The 19,238-nt window shown below is 41.4% G+C and overlaps 2 protein-coding genes across 2 annotated transcripts in view; one reads left to right on the top strand and one right to left on the bottom strand.

The window, feature by feature from the left end:
- spt4 (Transcription elongation factor subunit spt4) overlaps nucleotides 1-18,638 on the top strand; it is a 110,040-nt gene extending 91,402 nt beyond the window's left edge. Inside the window, exons 5-6 of the mRNA XM_068347333.1 lie at nucleotides 12,180-12,235; nucleotides 17,914-18,638. Of these exons, the coding sequence (XP_068203434.1) occupies nucleotides 12,180-12,235; nucleotides 17,914-18,032 (175 nt within the window). The 3' untranslated portion in view covers nucleotides 18,033-18,638. The remainder of the gene's footprint in view (nucleotides 1-12,179; nucleotides 12,236-17,913) is intronic.
- The window catches only part of LOC137617318 (septin-2-like), a 56,548-nt gene continuing 55,750 nt past the window's right edge, over nucleotides 18,441-19,238 (bottom strand). Inside the window, exon 11 of the mRNA XM_068347328.1 lies at nucleotides 18,441-18,992. The gene's annotated coding sequence lies outside the window, so the exon portion shown is untranslated. The remainder of the gene's footprint in view (nucleotides 18,993-19,238) is intronic.

Below are 19,238 nucleotides of genomic sequence, written 5' to 3'. Positions count from 1 at the left end.
AACTTCCTTACCAGGTACCTATATATATTTGGGTTTTGTTATGATATAACTGTCAAAAACTCTAAGCATATACGCTGTAAACTGTATTAATTCTGGTCTCTACCCACCACCATGGGTGTGAATCAGCTATTATATATTCACCGGCTAAGTTAAATATTTAAAAATGATATTTTGATTATAAAATAAATTTTTGAATATACTTACCCGGTGAATATATAAATTAAAGGCCCCCCCTTCCTCCCCGATAGAGACCCAGCGGGATGAGAAGAACTGGAGCTGTTTACATGTATATGCGGTATCTGGCCGATAGTTGGCGCTGGTGGGCACACCCGCAACCTTCATAGCGATCGCTCGCGAGTTTTTGTGTTTTTCTGTCGAGCCGCCGGAGACGTCAGCTATTATATATTCACCGGGTAAGTATGTTCAAAAATTTATTTTATAATCAAAATATCATGTTTCACTTGGTCTACAGTAAGTTTACAATTCCTGCCCTCAGGCTGGGTGAAAATTATGTCTTATTAGAGCTATAAGTGGGAATGTTTCAGTAGCTTTAACCCAAACTCTTGGAGACTGAGCAAAGAAGCTGGAAGAGTGGTAAGCAGGTGTTGGTAGTGGGAGGGTCAATTTTTGTTTTACTTTTTTCATCAAAGATCAGTACAGTTCCAATCGCATTCCACAAACCGTCCTAATTATCAATCTAAGATCATCATCTCATGAGGTGAAAATACTGTAAAAGGAAATACGATCTGCAAATAAACATACGAAAAAACACTTTAAGACCACTCCAAGCTAACAAAATATACACGCTGTATTAAAGAATAAATTACGAACTAATTCTATCATTCAGTGGTTGTAGACTTGGTGGTCTTAATATATCTGTTCGTACCACCAATTGGATACAATAGTAAAGTATCATTTCTTTTATATCTCACTAAACCTGAAGAGGATGGGTTGAATAAGGCTTTTAAGAAATTGATGAGGCTGGGTAAATTGTGATGGCTAGTGCACATGATCATAATCCATGTAGTTCATTTATCTTAGTTACCCCAGAGGCATGTAGATTGGCATGCTAGACTACTCGGTACTAAAGTACTGTAAAGCCCTTGGCTATAAAGAGAATTTTTTGAGAAACCAGAGTTTAGAGGGATATTTGATCCAGGTTTAGAGGAAGGTCTTCATCAAATGACTATGTACTAATCTTTGAAAATGGAAACTACAGTAACATTATTATTATTATTATTACTAGCCAAGCTACAACCTGAGTTGGAAAAGCAGGATGTTATAAGTCAAGGGCTTTAACAGGGAAAATAGCATGATGATGTATTCGACCGCCCGTTGAGATACTACCGCTAGAGAGTTATGGGGTCCTTCGACTAGCCAGACAGTACTACATAGGACCCTTCTCTCTGGTTACGGTTCTTTCCCTTTGCCTACACAGACACCGAATAGTCTGGCCTATTCTTTACAGATTCTCCTCTGTCCTCATACACCTGACAACACTGAGATTGCCAAACAATTTTTCTTCCGCCAATGGGTTAACTACTGTACTGTAATTGTTCAGTGGCTACTATCCTCTTGGTAAGGGTAGAAGATACTCTTTAGTTATGGTAAGCAGCTCTTCTAGGAGAAGGACACTTCAAAATTAAACCATTGTTCTCTAGTCTTGGGTACTGCCATAGCCTCTGTACCATGGTCTTCCACTGTCTTGGGTTAGAGTTCTCTTGCTTGAGGGTACAATCAGGCACACTGTTCTATCTAGTTTCTCTTCCTCTTGTTTTGTTGAAGTTTTTATGGTTTATTTAGGAAATACTTATTTTAATGTTGTTACTATTCTTAAAATATTTTACTATTCCTTATTTCCTTTCCTCACTGGGCTATTTTCCCTGTTGGGGCCCCTAGGCTTATAGCATTCTGCTTTTCCATCTAGGGTTGTAGCTTAGCATTTATATGTTTGACATCTTCAAAAACACCGAAACACAAAGCAATGAAAACAATACGTCCAAATCTCGCTGGTGCTAGAAAGTAATGAGGGTAGAAGCGTGGGTAGTGGTAGGGGTGGGGGGAGGGTAGTCGTAGTAGCGGGCAGTAGTCGGATGTAGAACGGCACCTCGTAGTATCGGGGGATATTGAGGAAGGAGAGGACTAATTGGTAAGGGACCTCTGATAGTGGTTCTAACATCCTCAGTTACTATATCGACACTCTATTAGAGTGAGCGAGCTGGGTTTATTCCTGGCATTCCATGCAACCTTTTTCACGGAGCGACATAGGTCGAGCCCAGAAATAATAATAATAACTGGTAAGGTTAGTTTCATGACGACCTGTCACATAACTGCATCTATTCAGTCTGGTACTGTACATTTTAAAGGTGGAGAATTGTAAGGTACGGAAAGACATTAGTAACCTTTTCTGAAAATTATTTTTCATAAAAAGGTAGAGAGTTGTGTATATTCTGATAGAAATTTCAACAAAGGGAACGTACAAGTTTTACTTGTCACCTGCATTACAGTCTCACTTTGCCAATGCAAATTACTCGGAAGCTATTATCTTGTCTAACGTTGGCCTCAAGAAATTGAATGGAGAAAGGCATACAGATTATTCAAAATTGCATCCTAGCAGTCAAACTCATTAGTTGCAGGTTACAGTAAAGGAAGGCGAATCCTGTAGGTTAGTAAAGTTGTAGTGGGGTATAAGAAATGTCCCTACTTGGCAATCGAGTCCTGCCTAAACTCGATAGTTTCTTGTAGTGTGTGTAACCTCACCATCCTTGTGAGCTAAGGGTGGAGGCCAATTTGGAGCAACCTATAAGTCTACCTGCTGAGTCATCAGTGCCATTGCCTGGTCCTAGCTTGGGTGGAGAGGTGGCTTAAGCATAGATCATTATGTATATATGGTCAGTCTCTTGCTTTGCTAGGGCAGTGTCACTGTCTCTGGCATCTGCCTTTCATTATTGGCCTTTAAAACCTTTAACGAGTTCAAGTCAGTGAAACGAATATGAAAGTTTTCTTGTAAACAAGTTATGCATAAAGAATGTCCCCTTGTCTTTATATATATATATATATATATATATATATATATATATATATATATATATATATATATATATATATATATATATATATATGAACCTCCTCTTATGTTCATAGGTTCATAGTGTTTCTCTCTCAAAGCTGGTTAAATATCGACGTCTACCCTAGAAAAAAAAAATTTGTTTTCAATATTAAACTTACCCGATAATCATGTAGCTGTCAACTCCGTTGCCCGACAGAATTCTATGGAGGGATACGCCAGCTATCACAATACTAGAAGGGGGTGTATTTACCAGCGCCACCTGTGGCCAGGTACTCAAGTACTTCTTGTTGACACCTCCTCAATTATTCCTCTGTCGTGCTTCCGGCAAGACGTTCTGGGATACACTTATGTTCTTGGAGTATTTTCACGACTTTGGTGAAGTATTTCTCTTTGATTTCGGCTGTCGCTTTACTGGAAACTTCTATATTAGCTTAGTTAGCTTTTGGAATTAATTTGATTAATTATGGTGACGTAGAGAGTATGAACTCTCGTTCACCTTTCAATGGCCGACCCTTCCCTTAGACGGAAGTGTTGGTGTCTAAGAGAGTATAGACTCTCTTTCTTAATTTTGCTTAACAAAAGTTATAGATTTATTTTATATCTCTCCGCCTCTTATAGGCCTCTTCGATTAACTTCCTTTTATTATAAACTTATTAAAATTAATTTTTATATTTGTTTATATTCGACCTTCCTAATAGTAGGCGGTCTTTTCTTGGTACCGAAGTTAATTAACATTGAGCCCGTCATTTCGGTTTTACCTGTTAACATATTATGCTATTTCCGCCACAGAGTTTGAAAGAATTTCTTTGATAGTCTCGTACTGTTTTCAAAGTTGAACTAACGTTTTGTTTTGTCTCTGCAGTTGTTGACGTTCAGAACGTTCAACTTGCACTCTATCGTTACGATAGAGAAAGATTGTTCACGGTTTCACGTTGCAGTAAGAGTAACCGTGTCTAGCGTTTTGTTCATTCTTTCTTAACTTAATGGTTTTGATCCTAATAAAGGAACTTTTCAGTTTTTCCTTTAACAATAATATGTTTTAACGATATATATGATTGGGCTCTTCTCTCAGGTTCTAAGTCAAGAGAGAGAGAGAGAGAGAGAGAGATAGAGACGGAGGGAGAAAGAGGATAAACGTTTCATTCAAGCCTGCCAGGCGTACGAGTAACGTCGTTATCGTTTTTGCTCTTCTCCCTAGTCTCTTTAGGGGAAGAAACTAAACGTTTCTAGAGTGATCTAGTGTTTAGTCTCTTTCCAGCCACTGAATTATCTTTCATTAGATTTTTCTGTTACATTGTAATTCTGTTTTCGCAATTACTAACTTTTGAGAAAGGATAGAATTGCGTGTTTCAGGTACAAACCACTTAAAGTTTCGAGTTCAGTGAAATAAGTGCAAACAGAAATCAAAGTGATAAGTGATTAGCGCAAAGTATGTCAGTGTTGTGCGTGAGGGTACTTTTGTGCGCGCCAGTCGTCCTCCCAGTCCGGGACCTCTTGCAAGCTCCCAAGCCCAGGGGAGAAGCAATGTCGAAGGGCAGAAGGGTTCAGCAGGCCTTGATCGGCGCACAGAAGTATCCTCGGTGGTTGTGGGCGTGTCTTACCGAGACCGTCACTCCCACCCGCAGACGATTGAGCCCTTATTTTGCTCGTCTGCAGAAGAAATTTAGGGGAGAAAACGCTGGTCTCAGGTCTCAAGACCTTTTAAACGTAAAGTCCAGACCTATGCCAGACGTACGAAGTTAGAGTTCACAGTCATTGGATTAGCTCTGACTCTCCTCAGTCATCAGTTGAATGCACTCCGCCTAAGAGGAGTAAGGTTCTGCCACAACAGAGCTCGACTGTTAAGGCTTTACCTCAGCCTACTGTAGTTTCTGCCGACCCCAAGTGGACTCTACTACAGTCCATGCAAGCACTGCTTTCGGACTTGATGCGTGAGTGTCGGGCTGAGAGTGTTGCGCCTCCGCCTCCGCCTACACTCCCTCCGCCTATGCTCGCTCCGCCTGATCGCAGTACCACCTGCCAGGCGTACGATGTTGTGGACTCTACTACAGTCCATGCAAGCACAGCTTTCGGACTTGATGCGTGAGTGTCGGGCTGAGAGTGTTGCTCCTCCGCCTCCGCCTACACTCGCTCCGCCTGATCGCAGTACCACCTGCCAGGCGTACGATGTTGTGGACTCTACTACAGTCCATGCAAGCACAGCTTTCGGACTTGATGCGTGAGTGTCGGGCTGAAAGTGTTGCTCCTCCGCCTCCGCCTACACTCCCTCCGCCTACGCTCGCTCCGCCTGATCGCAGTACCACCTGCCAGGCGTACGATGTTGAGCCACGTGCTGAGTTTGCTGTTCCCAGTGGTGTTCAGCCTCCGCCTTCCTTAAGGCAACCTTTACAATGGGATCAGGAGGATTATACCTCTCTTCCTCCGCCTCCACTTGCTGTTCCACCAGTGATGCAACACTCGGTTGAGGTACAACAACCTCTCCCGTCCATGAGTCAGTCTCCTCAGCTCTCGCTGCAGCGAGCTCAACTCTCCACAAGGCAAGCACCACAACACCTTAGCCTTGCGCCTCAGGAGCCTCAGCTTGCGAGACATTTACCTTGTTCTGCGCAGCCTCTTCCTCATCGCGCTCCGCTCACACCACAGGAACTGGAACTTGCTACTCCGCTTCCGCCAACCGCTCAGCAAGCGCAACCCTTGGGTTCAACCACTCATGCTAGGAGTCAGCCTCCTCCACCCATGCGCCTTCCTTCTGCTTGTCTTTTATTCAGCCTTTGCAGACTGAGCCTCAGGTGTTCCCTCAACAGAGTCTTGAAGAGGAAACCACAACTATTGTTGTTCCAGCTCGTTCTGACTCTGCTGTTCAGCATACCTTACCTCCATTTTCAAACCATGGCAAAAATATGAATCATGAGTTATGAATGTAAGGTAAACATTATGTTGATTTTTAAACCCCATGCAAGCATGCATAAAGCACTCTAGCACTGGTCATGGAATTTCTGAGAAATGTTTAACGCCATGCACACGCTCTGCTTTCCTTACAACAGGCTCTGCTTACAGCAGGCTCTGCTTACTACATGCTCAGCATACAGCATGCTCTGCATTCAGCATGCTCTGCATACAACATGCTCTGCATACAACATGCTCTGCATACAGCATGCTCTGCATTCAGCATGCTCTGCATACAACATGCTCTACATACAGCATGCTCTGCATACAGCATACTCTGCATACATCATGCTCTGCATACCTTACCGCATGCTTCTCAGTCACACATCTTGGGTTGTTGCCAACTCACTAGACTATCAAGCAGTTTCATAACGTTGCCTTCTAGTCTGCTGCTTTTGCACTAGTGAACCCTCACTCAGAGAACTTAGCTTTTCTAGGATAAGGTCCCTGTAGATGAGAAAGTTCTTTTCTCCCTCCTTCTGATATTCCCTTGAGGACTCTGTCATTTGGAGGGAGCCTTTAGCTGCATAACCTCTTATGGACTTTTATTTAAGCATAACATGCTTACAGGGAAGGTTATGGTTCCACTTCAGTCGCTAATCCCGTCTGTTACCACACCTGCTCCCATAGATCTTGAGCTGTGTTGCATGACATGCAGTCCAAGCTTAGTCCTTGTTAGAGGATTTTTTGTTTACGGAGTCAATGTGTCACGGGGAAGACGTTCAACAACCAACAGAAGTGACTTGTTGTGACGCAGTGCGGCAACCTCAGCAACCCGTTAAGGAGTTGTCTGTACGACCCAGACAGTCTAGACAGATTCGGGTTGTCACTGTACTTCCTCGCTTGCCCATGATTGACAGTTCACAGACTGTGCAGCAGTATCATGATCTTGTGTCCGGCTCCGTCAGACGACTGGCTTTTAAGAGCTCCCACAAGTCGTCGCTGTCTGGAGATTTTCAAATGGACTATGGATCTGACCAAGGAACTGGGCCTCCTGGTCAATTTTGAGGAGTCTCAGCTCGTTCCATCCCAGACCATTGTCTCCTTGGGTATGGATCTTCAGAGTCGAGCTTTTCGGACTTTTCCGTCGGCCCCAAGGATCTTCCAAGCCCTAGAATGCATCCAGAGCATGCTGAGAAGGAACCGATGCTCAGTCAGGTAGTGGATGAGTCTAACAGGGACACTTTCATCGCTGGCCCTGTTCATCGTGTTAGGGAGACTCCACCTCCCCTCCCTTCAGTATCATCTAGCTGCTCACTGGATAAAGGACATGACGCTAGAGACGGTCTCAGTTCCTGTTTCCGAAGAGAGGAGGTCTTCTCTCGCGTGGTGTAAGAACAGCTTTCTTCTCAAGGAAGGCTACCTTTGGCTGTTCAGAAACACGACCGCCGTCTCCTCTCGGACGCATCAGACACGGGCTGGGGTGCGACTTTGGACGGACAAGAATGCTCGGGAACATGGAATCAGGAGCAAAGGACACTTCACATCATTTGCAAGAAGTTGTTGGCGGTTATTCTGGCCTTGATAAACTTCAAGTCCCTCCAGCTTAACAAAGTGGTGGAGGTGGACTCTGACAACACCACAGCCCTGGCTTACATCTTCAAGCAGGGAGGGACTCTTTCGTGGAAGTTGTTCTAGATCGCAAGGGACCTACTCATCTGGTCTTTAGATCGAAAGCTAACTGGTAACGAGGTTCATTCAGGGCGGTATGAATGTCATGGCAGATCACCTCAGACGGAAGGGTCAGGTCATCCCCACAGAGTGGACCCTTCTCAAGAATGTTTGCAACAGACTTTGGGCCCTGTGGGGTCAGCCAACCATAGATCTGTTCACTACCTCGATAACCTAGAGACTCCTGTTGTATTGTTCTCCGATTCCAGACCCAGCAGCAGTTCACGTGGATGCTTTTCTGCTGGATTGGTTCCATCTCGACCTGTATGCATTCCCGCCGTTCAAGATTGTCAACAGAGGACTTCAGAAGTTCTCCTCTCACTAAGGGACACGGCTGACGTTGGTTGGCTCCGCTCTGGTCGGCGAGAGAATGGTTCTTAGAGGTACTGCAATGGCTGGTCGACATTCCCAGGACTCTTCCTCTAGGAGTGAACCTTCTAAGTCTACCTCACGTAAAGAAGGTACACCCAATCCTCCACGCTCTTCGTCTGACTGCCTTCAGACTTTCGAAAGACTCTCAAGAGCTAGGGGCTTTTCGAAGGAGGCAGCCAGAGCGATTGCCAAAGCAAGGAGAACATCCACTCTCAGAATCTATCAGTCTCAAGGGGAAGTCTTCCGTAGCTGGTACAAGACCAATGCAGTTTCCTCAACCAGTACCACTGTAACCCAGATTGCTGACTTCCTGTTATATCTAAGGAAAGTAAGATCCCTTTCAGCTCCTACGATCAAGGGTTACAGAAGTATGTTGGCAGCGGTTTTCCGCCACAGAGGCTTGGATCTTTCCACCAACAAAGATCTACAGGACCTCCCTAGGTCTTTTGAGACCTCAAAGGAACGTCGGTTGTCCACTCCAGGCTGGAATCTAGACGTGGTCCTAAGGTTCCTTATGTCATCAAGATTTGAACCTCTCCAATCAGCCTCTTTTTAGGACCTCACATTAAAAACTCTTTTCCTCGTGTGCTTGACAACAGCTAAAAGAGTAAGTGAGATCCACGCCTTCAGCAGGATCATTGTTTTCACATCTGAAACGGCTACATGTTCCTTGCAGCTCGGTTTTTGCTAAACGAGCTTCCTTCACGTCCTTGGCCTAAGTCGTTCGAGATCCCAAGCCTGTCCAACTTGGTGGGGAATGATCTGAAAAGAGTACTTTGCCCAGTTAGAGCTCTTAGGTACTATCTAAAAAGGTCTTAACCTTTACAAGGACAATCAGAAGCCTTATAGTGTGCTATCAAGAAACCTTCTTTTCCAAGTTCTAAGAACTCAGTTTCTTACTATTCAGGCTTCTGATTAGAGAAACACATTCTCGTCTGAAGGAAGAAGACCTTGCTTTGCTGAAGGTAAGGACACATGAAGTGGGAGCTGTGGCTACTTCAGTGGCCTTCAAACAGAACCATTCTCTGCAGAGTGTTATGGATGCAACCTATTGGAGAAGCAAGTCAGTGTTCGCATCATTCTATCTCAAAGATGTCCAGTCTCTTTACGAGTACTGCTACACCCTGGGACCATTCGTAGCAACGAATGCAGTAGTAGGCGAGGGCTCAGCCACTACATTCCCATAATCCCATAACCTTTTAACCTTTCTCTTGAATACTTTTTATGGGTTGTACGGTCGGCTAAGAAGCCTTCCACATCCTTGTTGATTTGGCGGGTGGTCAATTCTTTCTTGAGAAGCGCCGAGGTTAAAGGTTGTGATGAGGTCCTTTAGTATGGGTTGCAGCCCTGTATACTTTAGCACCTTTGAGTTGATTCAGCCTCCCAAGAGGAACGCTGCGCTCAGTAAGGAAGACGATCTTATTAAAGGCAGAGTAACGGTTCAAGTTGACTTCCTTACCAGGTACTTATTATTTCATTGTTATTGTGGATAACTGATTATATGAAATACGGGATACTTAGCTATCCTTTAGTCTTGTACACTGGTTTTTCACCCACCCCCCTGGGTGTGAATCAGCTACATGATTATCGGGTAAGTTTAATATTGAAAAATGTTATTTTTATTAGTAAAATAAATTTTTGAATATACTTACCCGATAATCATGATTTAATCGACCCTCCCTTCCTCCCCATAGAGAACCAGTGGACCGAGGAATAATTGAGGAGGTGTCAACAAGAAGTACTTGAGTACCTGGCCACAGGTGGCGCTGGTAAATACACCCCCTTCTAGTATTGTGATAGCTGGCGTATCCCTCCATAGAATTCTGTCGGGCAACGGAGTTGACAGCTACATGATTATCGGGTAAGTATATTCAAAAATTTATTTTACTAATAAAAATAACATTTTTCGTTCCTTATAATACCCCTGCCCTCAGTGGAGTACTCTATCGAGTTTATATGGCAATACTTGCAAGGCATTCTACTGCACTCCAGATAGTGATTTTTGTCATTAGGAGGGTTATTTACAAACCAATTACAGTACAGTAATAAGAGGGAATGTCTTTTATTTTCATTTTTTAATATTTCTAGGTGATAATGATCCTCGTTCTCTTTATGTGCTGGGGACAAAAGTATGATTTGAATAACTTGTGATGAATGTAGTTCCTTAAGAATTCCTCTTGTGAAGAAATACCTTAAAGTTAGTGGCTGATTATTTTAAAGAGAAGTCATAAAATTAAATTTCTTTTAGCTTAGGGGAACTCCAGAGAAGACTAGGGTAGTTGATTGCAATGAGGATGATTTTAGCTTATTCCTATCCTGCTATGACCAAACTTGCTTGGATTGATAGCAGCGAGTTTTATAAGCCGTTTGCTGATTTTTCTATGTACAGTATGTGCAATTCGAAGAGCACAGCTATTCTTTGGAGAAAGGCAGTAATTTTAGCCTAATTCCCTTATTCCAAACCTTAGGCGAACTGCCCAAGTTGTGCCTAGCAATTCTGGTGTATCAGTTTTGATAATAAGGGTTCTGTTTGGGAGTATAGAGATACAAATTTTATTATTCATGTCCATAAATTTTAATATTTTTTATATAAACTCATTTAATTTATGCAGGGCATGTATTCAAGACATAGAAGCATTTTAAAGGTAGAGAGCTGTAGGTTTTGTATTACTGAAATAAGAGTTCAATTTTGTTTATAGAATATATACAGCTCAGTTTCACTCATGCTGTGTTACCTTAGAAATCTAACATTAAAGGTAAATGGGATGTCCTTGGATCTGACTGCCTTAGATATTTTCTCCTTAGATTTTAAAAGATTGGTAAGGTTAGGGGCCGTCATTGCACATCACACAGTGCGCTCTATAGGCTTTAATCCACACAGAGACTGAAAGATAAAGATTCTGTGACTTGACCATTAGTCATTCCCATTAACCACTAGATTGTCTCATTACTTTAGAGGCATAAGTCTATTTAAAGGAAAGAAAATAAGAATTATATTTAGTCTTAGGGTTAAATGTCAATTAAATAGCTTTGAGAGAGAAGCAATATGAGAATCAGGTGAGTATAGAAATAAGGAATTTTCGACTTTCTCAGTTCCAGTTGCATTTTATCATGCTCTCCAGCTATTTTGATTTTAAATTCTTAACCCTATGAGGAGCTGATGTTACACTTTGTACAACATTCAAATAATTATAGAAAATTTATTCAGCTTTCTAATTAAATTTTCATTTTATTTCTATCTTTATTCTATAGTTATTTAAGCCAAATAAACAAACTTGAAGTAGGTCGACACATGATATCGTTGGATACAGTATATAAAAAAAAAGTATGCAAGTCATGAGCATAACAGCGATTTTATTACGGCCAGAATCGTCAAAGGGTTATCTGCAATTGCAGGAGTTTTTTAGTATAGCCATATTTCCTGAATTTCTTTCAAGTTCAAATCATATTATGTGACTGCGGCTTAACTTTTAGTATTGAAAAGGAAAGGGCTCTTATTACTCAAGGAAATGAGATGCCAAAGATTTGGTTATGTTGTTATTTTCTAAGTGGTTAGAGTGGTCTTTTCAGACGCCAATGTAGGATTATGAAACTTTAAATTATTCCCTATATAGTACTATACAATATGTAGTTTTCCCAATATAGTATATCAAAGATTTGGTTATGTTGTTATTTTCTAAGTGGTTAGAGTGGTCTTTTCAGAAGCCAGTTTGGGATCATGAAACTCTAAATTATTCCCAATATAGTATTGTACAATATGTAGTTTTCCCAATATAGTATAGTACAGAATTTAGTTTTGAGCTGAAGCAAATGTTTTGTCTTGACATTAAGTTTGGTTTCCTCATATGCCTATAGAAAAGAAGTTTTGAGTTTGAAATTTATTACAAAATGCCTTAAAATCTAAGGAAATAAAAAGAAAATTAACTACAATCTAGGAAATAAAATGAAAATTAACTACAGTATAGTGTACAACAAAAATACGGCAGGGCTGTAATTACTACTTTGTACATTGTACAATTTTTTTTGTCAAGTCTTTCCACCATACAGCATACATTTCTGATTTACTGTGTGTTTTTCTTTAACTTTTTTGTCTAATGCATTGGTCTCTTTTATTCAATAGATTCATTGCCCTGATGAGTCCGGAGGATAGCTGGGTTGCAAAATGGCAAAGAATTAGTAAGTGTCAGACAATTTTGTAGTTTTTTATGTACTGCGTATAATAGCATGTTGGAGTAATAGTACTGCATTGGTTACTTTATGTAATTTATTGTTTCATGTAAGTATTTAGCATCCATCTTCTTTAGTGCTGCAATATTCACTTACCTAGAAATTAGTTCCTTTAGTGCTCCCATTAACTTACCGTAAAATAAGTTCCTTGTTTCTATGGTTATAGCTCTTAAGAGTCCTGGCATGGCTTTTCATTTGATTAAGTTATTTTGTAATGATGATTAATGATTAAGAGTGTATTGGAATAGTTAAAACGTCAATTTTTTTGTGATTTCCAGTAATTTTAAATAATCAGTAACTGTTTCAGGAAGTGCTGTACGTTAATTTTTTTACTATATTTTAGCTTACAATTTCTTCTTAAAATTCAGTCGGCAACCATGTGAAAGAGCTTGTGAAGCATAGAATTTAGGTCACAATAATAGCCCTCTACCTTGGTTTAACATAAGTCAGTTCCAGCTTTACGTCCTAAATGTTGAATATAAAATGGCAATCCACGTTGTAACCGAACCTACGTTGATCTTCATTGAAAAATGGCAAAAATATTTCTATATATGATAATAGGAAACATATAATCATTATGAAAATGTTAGTAGTGTACACTGGATAGAGAAAATTTGTTTCAATCCTTCTCGAAGGCATGCACTAACAGGGTCTAGCTTATATAGCGAATACAGTACAGTAACTTTATGCCATCCAACACACTGAGTGTTTAAAGTCGAACAATTATTGTGTGAATGGGACATTATGAAATGCTTAATGGTTATTTGTTCCGACACAGATATAAACCTTCGCTATTTATAATAGGGTATTACTTTCGGTGCAGCTGAAAGACGAGCCATGATAATTTTAGTGAGGGATAACTACCCCATCCGCTAGTTAGCGGGTGGGGGGTGGGGTAGACTTGCTACCCCGCTCACTCACACCTCTCGCCTGAGTAACCACTTTACTTTTTGGCTCGGTAGAGGACGGACATGCTGCCCTTCTCTCCCGCAAAGACTGGCCTTGATGTTTTTTGTTTATTTTTTGGTTTTCTTGTGTGTTTTCATTTATCTTATATATATTTGAGTGTATATATGTATAAATGGAAATATACGTTGTTAGATACATGTAACTTTAGTGCTGTTTACATCGTATCCAACTGCCTTCGCCGTAAGGTTGTTGCCTTTCGGCAGTTTCTTAACACTGCCGTGTGTTTGTTTCATTACAGAATTAAAGTTTATAACAGTTCAGCTCCCTTTCAAGGAATTATCTTACAAGGAAGGCGACTTATTCCCCGAATAGTGTATTTTGTGCAACGGACAATGAATTGTTATTGATAACTTTCTTTTTTTTCACAGGTAACAGCGACGTAGTATACATGTGGTAGCTCGTGAGCTGCCCTCATTACGAGGTAGCATTCGCTGTCAACCTTCAACTTGATGTTCCTCCTCTGAGGGGAACTCTTCTCTCGATGGTAATTATATCTGGCCTTCTTGAAGCAAACACCCACATACGAGACTTCACCCTTTTTTGGGCGACTCGTGCCTGAGAAGTTTTTACAAAACTTCAATGGGTGTTAAAACTTCATGAAGGCCGTAAGCGTTCCCGGAGCATGCGCTCTAGCTAAAACGAAACCGCGAGGTTATGGTCTTAAACTCAGTTCTACCGTCAGTTTTACCGTTTGATGGAGACAGCCTCCCCCGTCATTGTACCCTGGGTATAACGACTTGCCTTTTTACACGATAGTCTTCCGAGACTTTTATTCTATCCTTACAGGGTTATTGTTTCAAACAAATAGTCCCGAAGGAACATTGTTAGCTAACAGCAAAAGAAGTTAGCAATAGCGTGGGCATCATTTCATTACGTTACGAAAGTTTCAAACCCCGCCCACAAATAAACGGACATCCGTTTCTGTGTAATGAACTCTGGCTAGCCCCTCATATAATGAGGAGGGGTAAACCAAAGGGGAAATGATCGCCTCTATAACTGTATATTTTGTTTGAGAACATGTTCATTCTCATTCAAGGAATATTACAGTCAACGATCAAAATTCTTTCGGCAATGATGTTGCCATTTGTCGCACATACATTACTCCCACAACCGGATTCATTGCAAATGTTTCTTGGAGGCAGAGAGTGCACATGCGCTAGCGCAAATGGACAAGTACATTCATGCGTGCAAGCGATCTTTCTGCCAATAAGGGCTATACAGTATACATCTTCAAATTACGTTCTATTAAGTTGTATATTTATATCCCTTACTGAAACCAGGTTATTCAGTACATTACCTGGCTACTGTCCTGTAACCAGACATACGGCATTTACGTTCTGCCTCCTTATAGGCATTTTTTCCTTTCCCCCCGATCGAAAGTCTTAGTCTCCTACAAAGGCTTTGGCTGGAAACCTCCCATAAGCATATCTGTTCCCTAGGCTAGTAGGGAACATTTAATATAAATGCTAGTTTACTGACCGGAGACGGAGAAGTACGAACGTTTTTTGTCCTAAGAAGGAGAAACCTCTGTTACGAAAGTTTTAAACGTTCTCCAACAGTTCCGGACAAGACTTTTAAATCGAACTACGCATGTATGCTTGTCATGCATACGGTTCGGTGTTACTACTTCGTAGCAGACTTATGCTCTTTACCCACCCAACAATAGATTGAAGATACATCTCAATCCCCTCTTGGGTTTGGTTGGAGGCGTTTGGTGATTACCGTACAGTCTCTTGTCCGGAAAGCGTTCTCTATAGAGATTCGCTATGATATCATAAGCTGTACTGTTTATCTGGTTTACCGTTGGTATCGGTTTTATTCGGCCAACCACACTGAATTAGTGGCAGTTGGAGGGGGAACAGGTTGTTCCCCTTCGTTGCAAGAACGTGCAATTGGTTATACATCTCGACATCATCTCGAGGTGTGTTTATTGCTATGCACTATCCCTCCCCTCACCGCTGGACAATCCGCGGACGATGGGGGGCAGACAAGAGCTTCTGCAAAGAGGCCTGTCTTCTCGTCTTCCCTCTGAACCTGATGCTCTCTATCATGCATCAAAAGAGAGAGGGGGGCACATGCCATACCATTCCATCCTCGTCTGTTGGCCCGATTCAGAAAGGTACCAGCATTCACCTCTCTTAGAGAACCATCTAGCAGTACGAAGCCTTAGATGGACAGAGGACTAGTTGCCCCCATCTGCTCGCATCATTCTTGGTATAGGAATGTGCTTGCAAACCACCCAGATAGTGGGCTCCTAGTGTCTTGGAATCATCTTGTATCCAACAAAGTCTTAACTTTGGGGGGTCTCCGACTGTGGTTATGCTCGCAGCAGCCCTGATCTTCAGGCTCCCACTCGACCATTCCCCAGGCCCTCAAACAAGATGTATTTCAAGATCGGTGGGGCGGCCTAGAGGTGTGCCCTATTTTTTCCCCCCATTTGGTCTGGTGAGAAAGTCTTCAGCCAAGTCAGGATAAGCAGGATCTTATCAATGACTCCAATAGCTTCGATATGGCATCCCGCAGAATGGTTCTCAGACCTTCTGCAGCCCCTAACGGAGCACCAATAGCTTTGCTATGGCAACCCGCAGAATGGTTCCCGGACCTTCTACAGCTCCTGACGTAGTTCCGAGGGATCTTCCTCCCCGGCGCGATCTTCCAAGCAGCCACATGCTAACACTTTCCTAGATCCTAGCTTTGCTTCAACTTCTCGCCTGGGACGATCCTACACCACTCCTCTCAGAGAGGCCTTTCGCATCAGGTTACGGAAAAGATGTCTAGGCACCTCAGACACTTTTCAGCGTCGGTCCTCCAGGCGAAGTGTTCGGTCCTTGGTGACTGATGTCATGGAAGGGGATTCTCTCCCATCGATGCCTTTACTTATGCAAGTGTGAGATAAATTGTCCCCCGTCGGATCTCAACCTCCTCCTGGGAACGCGGTTCAGGTCCTTCGGTATGTGGAGGCCCCTCTCTATGAACCGTAGGCCCAGCAGCAGATCGCTTCCTTACACGGAAGACGCCTTTTCTACTCACTTGGGCTTTTGACCAAGAGAGTTAGTGTGTTGTATGATCCAACCTCCTACCCTAGGAGACGGGGAGAAATAATCCTCAGTGGCGTCCCTGAGTGGATTGCCAAGACTCAATTCTGAGTATGCTGTACCCTAGGTGCAGCCCTTTTTGAATAAAGAATCTTCGTTCGGTAACCGGAAACCCATCAACTGGGGTTTTACCCAGTGAGGAGTCTATGGGGTTACCTTAAAAGAACGATACCAGCTCGCCCCCGTGTGTCGGCACTGTTGACCAGCACGGGGAAGGTCAAGAGGAGGACCTCAAGGATTTCCTTCCCCTCTGGGATCGGAAGGCAGTTGAGGTTACTCTTAATCTAGACTCTCCTCCATCCTAGGACCCAGAGCTCATAACGTCACTGGCATTGCTACGTCCCTGGCGTTCAAGAAACTACTCTGTGGTGCAGATACTTTAAGTGGGCATGTGGAAGCGTCATTCGACCTTCACGGCCCACTACCTGCAAAGACGTAACCCGCAAGAACATGGAGACCTTTTCTATTGGTCCTGTGGTGGTCGCACAACAAATAATCTAAACACCTCAGGCTCCTTGATGGACAAGTAGCAGAGGGTTGAGGCTACCCGGATTAGTCTGGGGTGAATGAGTAAGAATGTCTGGCTCCTTTCTTCCTTTCACCTTCTCCCTTTTGGGGAAAACAGCTCCGCAAGCCTCAGCATAGCTGACCTCACCTCGCTGCAGGCGAGACCCATTTCCCTTGTGCCTCCTAAGTATAGAAGAATTCTTTGTTACGTCCCCAATACCTTTTAGAGGGAGGGTATTGGGTAAGTCTTTAAGAACAATAGGTTCTCTACTAGAGTTCCTATGTTAAAGACAAGCCACACTGTTAGTTCCACTCACACACAAGCTTCAGCAGGCCGCTATCAGTGCATTACCTCATATCGGCACTTGATTTTAGCGAAGGTAGGGTCCCTTCTACTATCGATCACAGATCGAAATAAAATAGAGAGCACCCCGGGTCATGACCAAGGCCAGTTGGTGAGGACTTAGGTTTGTATCTGTGTCGGAACAAATAACAAATTTGTATATAAGGAAAAATACAAATTATTTCCAAATTTGTTATTTTACGACTATTAAAGAACAAATAAAAACACTATCATGATACTGTTACTGCCAAGGCTTTTCCTGAATGTTTAAAAAAATTCCTTTGGAACTTCGGTGTTGCCAAGATGGGCTTATTTTGGAGGCAAATGCCTGATCGTTCATTCATTTCCTTGGAAGAAGAAACTATGCCAGGGTACAGGATAGCCAATGATAGGCTAATATTACTGTTATGGGGTAATGTAATACAGTAGGCAATTTCAGACTTAAGCCAAGGCCATTTTCAAAGACTGGTTCAATGGTCGTGTTTTACCAGCAGTTAAAAAGACTGGGTCTCTTAGAATGATTTCGATGCAGGATGAGTTTATTACTGTGCCGTTATATTTTCCTCTAGGAGTACATGTACCAAGATATTTTTTCTTTAACTTTGGCTGATTTCCACCGTTTCTATTCTGGGAATGACCATGGTAATGTGGAATGATATTTTTTTGTTATACTCTCTTAAATGATTCATTACAATGCCTTTTCTCCCAAACAGATCGTTGTGTTCGAGGGATGTATGCCATATCAATTAGCGGTCGTCTACCAGCCTCTGTTGTTCGTGATATGAAAGCAAGGGGGATTAAATATAGGCCTCGTAATAAAAATAATGTATAAAAATATATAATTATTTTTGTTTTGCTGTAAGTTTTGTACTGTGTATGTATATTAATCTTAAGATACTTTTGAGTCGCCTGTAAGTACTCTGGATACTAAATTTTAATCTGTAAATCTTATGAGTTTAACCTTAAATATCTTTACTCATGGCATTGATAATTTTACAGTAATGATTATTCTTATTGAAATTTTATTTACTTCAAATCATATTAATCATATTTTTCTCAACCATCCAAAATATTTTAATGGTATTTTGATGTTTGAATTAATATATTTTGACCAGTGTTAAGGGAGAGTGTTTTTAAATGTTCATCAAGCTAAGTTTTTTTTTTGTCATGAGAATTCCAAATAGAAAGGCTCAAAAAATATATTATTTAGTGGTGATATTTTGTTCTTTAAACTGTAATGCTGATGTCTTGATACTTTATTCATTTAATTTTATCTGTTGAGGTCCATATCAAAGAACACATTATGGAACAAATATAATTATTGAAAACTTGATGCAAGTTTCAATTTTATTTGCATCTTTCTGACTGTACTTGACATTAAACTGTTTTGATACTACTTGACAAGGTATTATAATTTTTTCAATAAAGATTAAAAGAATGTGTTTTGTTTCCTATAAATATTTTTTTTACTAATCTAAAAAGACTGGATGTTGACAAAACAAATGAGTGGCAGCTAAAATACATGAAAACCTTTGTCAGTAATATCTCGCTTGTCTTGACAGAAGTTGAAAAATTATCACAGCTTTATCTGCTGGTTGGATGTATTCCCAGTAATTAAAAATTCACCATAACACCTACACAAGGCAGTTGATGGAAGAGACACGTTAGTGAGTAACGAGCGGTGGTAGTTTGAAGATGGGTGAACTTGTGTGTCGCCTTAGACTTGAAGATTCATGGCTGGAGTACAGTGGTTAAATCTTATAACAAATGAACTGATGGAGATGTCTCAATGCTGGAAAAAAATTTATACATTTTGCATGTGTTAAGTTATAAACAGTTGGTGAAATTAACAGTACATATGGAAGTTGCAACTTGTTACCCTAGAGAAATTATGTCCAAACCCATAACAATCGGACAAAATCTATTAAACAATATGATTTGTCGTGTGATTACATTATTGTTTGGTCAATTAAGACGCGTAAAATTTGTGTCGTATGAATGATTGTAATATGTACAGTACAGTATACTGTTCAGTAAT

Source organism: Palaemon carinicauda, chromosome 23, assembly GCF_036898095.1.
Source record: "Palaemon carinicauda isolate YSFRI2023 chromosome 23, ASM3689809v2, whole genome shotgun sequence".
NCBI classification, from domain to species: domain Eukaryota; kingdom Metazoa; phylum Arthropoda; class Malacostraca; order Decapoda; family Palaemonidae; genus Palaemon; species Palaemon carinicauda.
The sequence above is the reverse complement of the archived record's forward strand: the minus strand, read 5'-3'. Positions and strand labels throughout refer to the sequence as shown.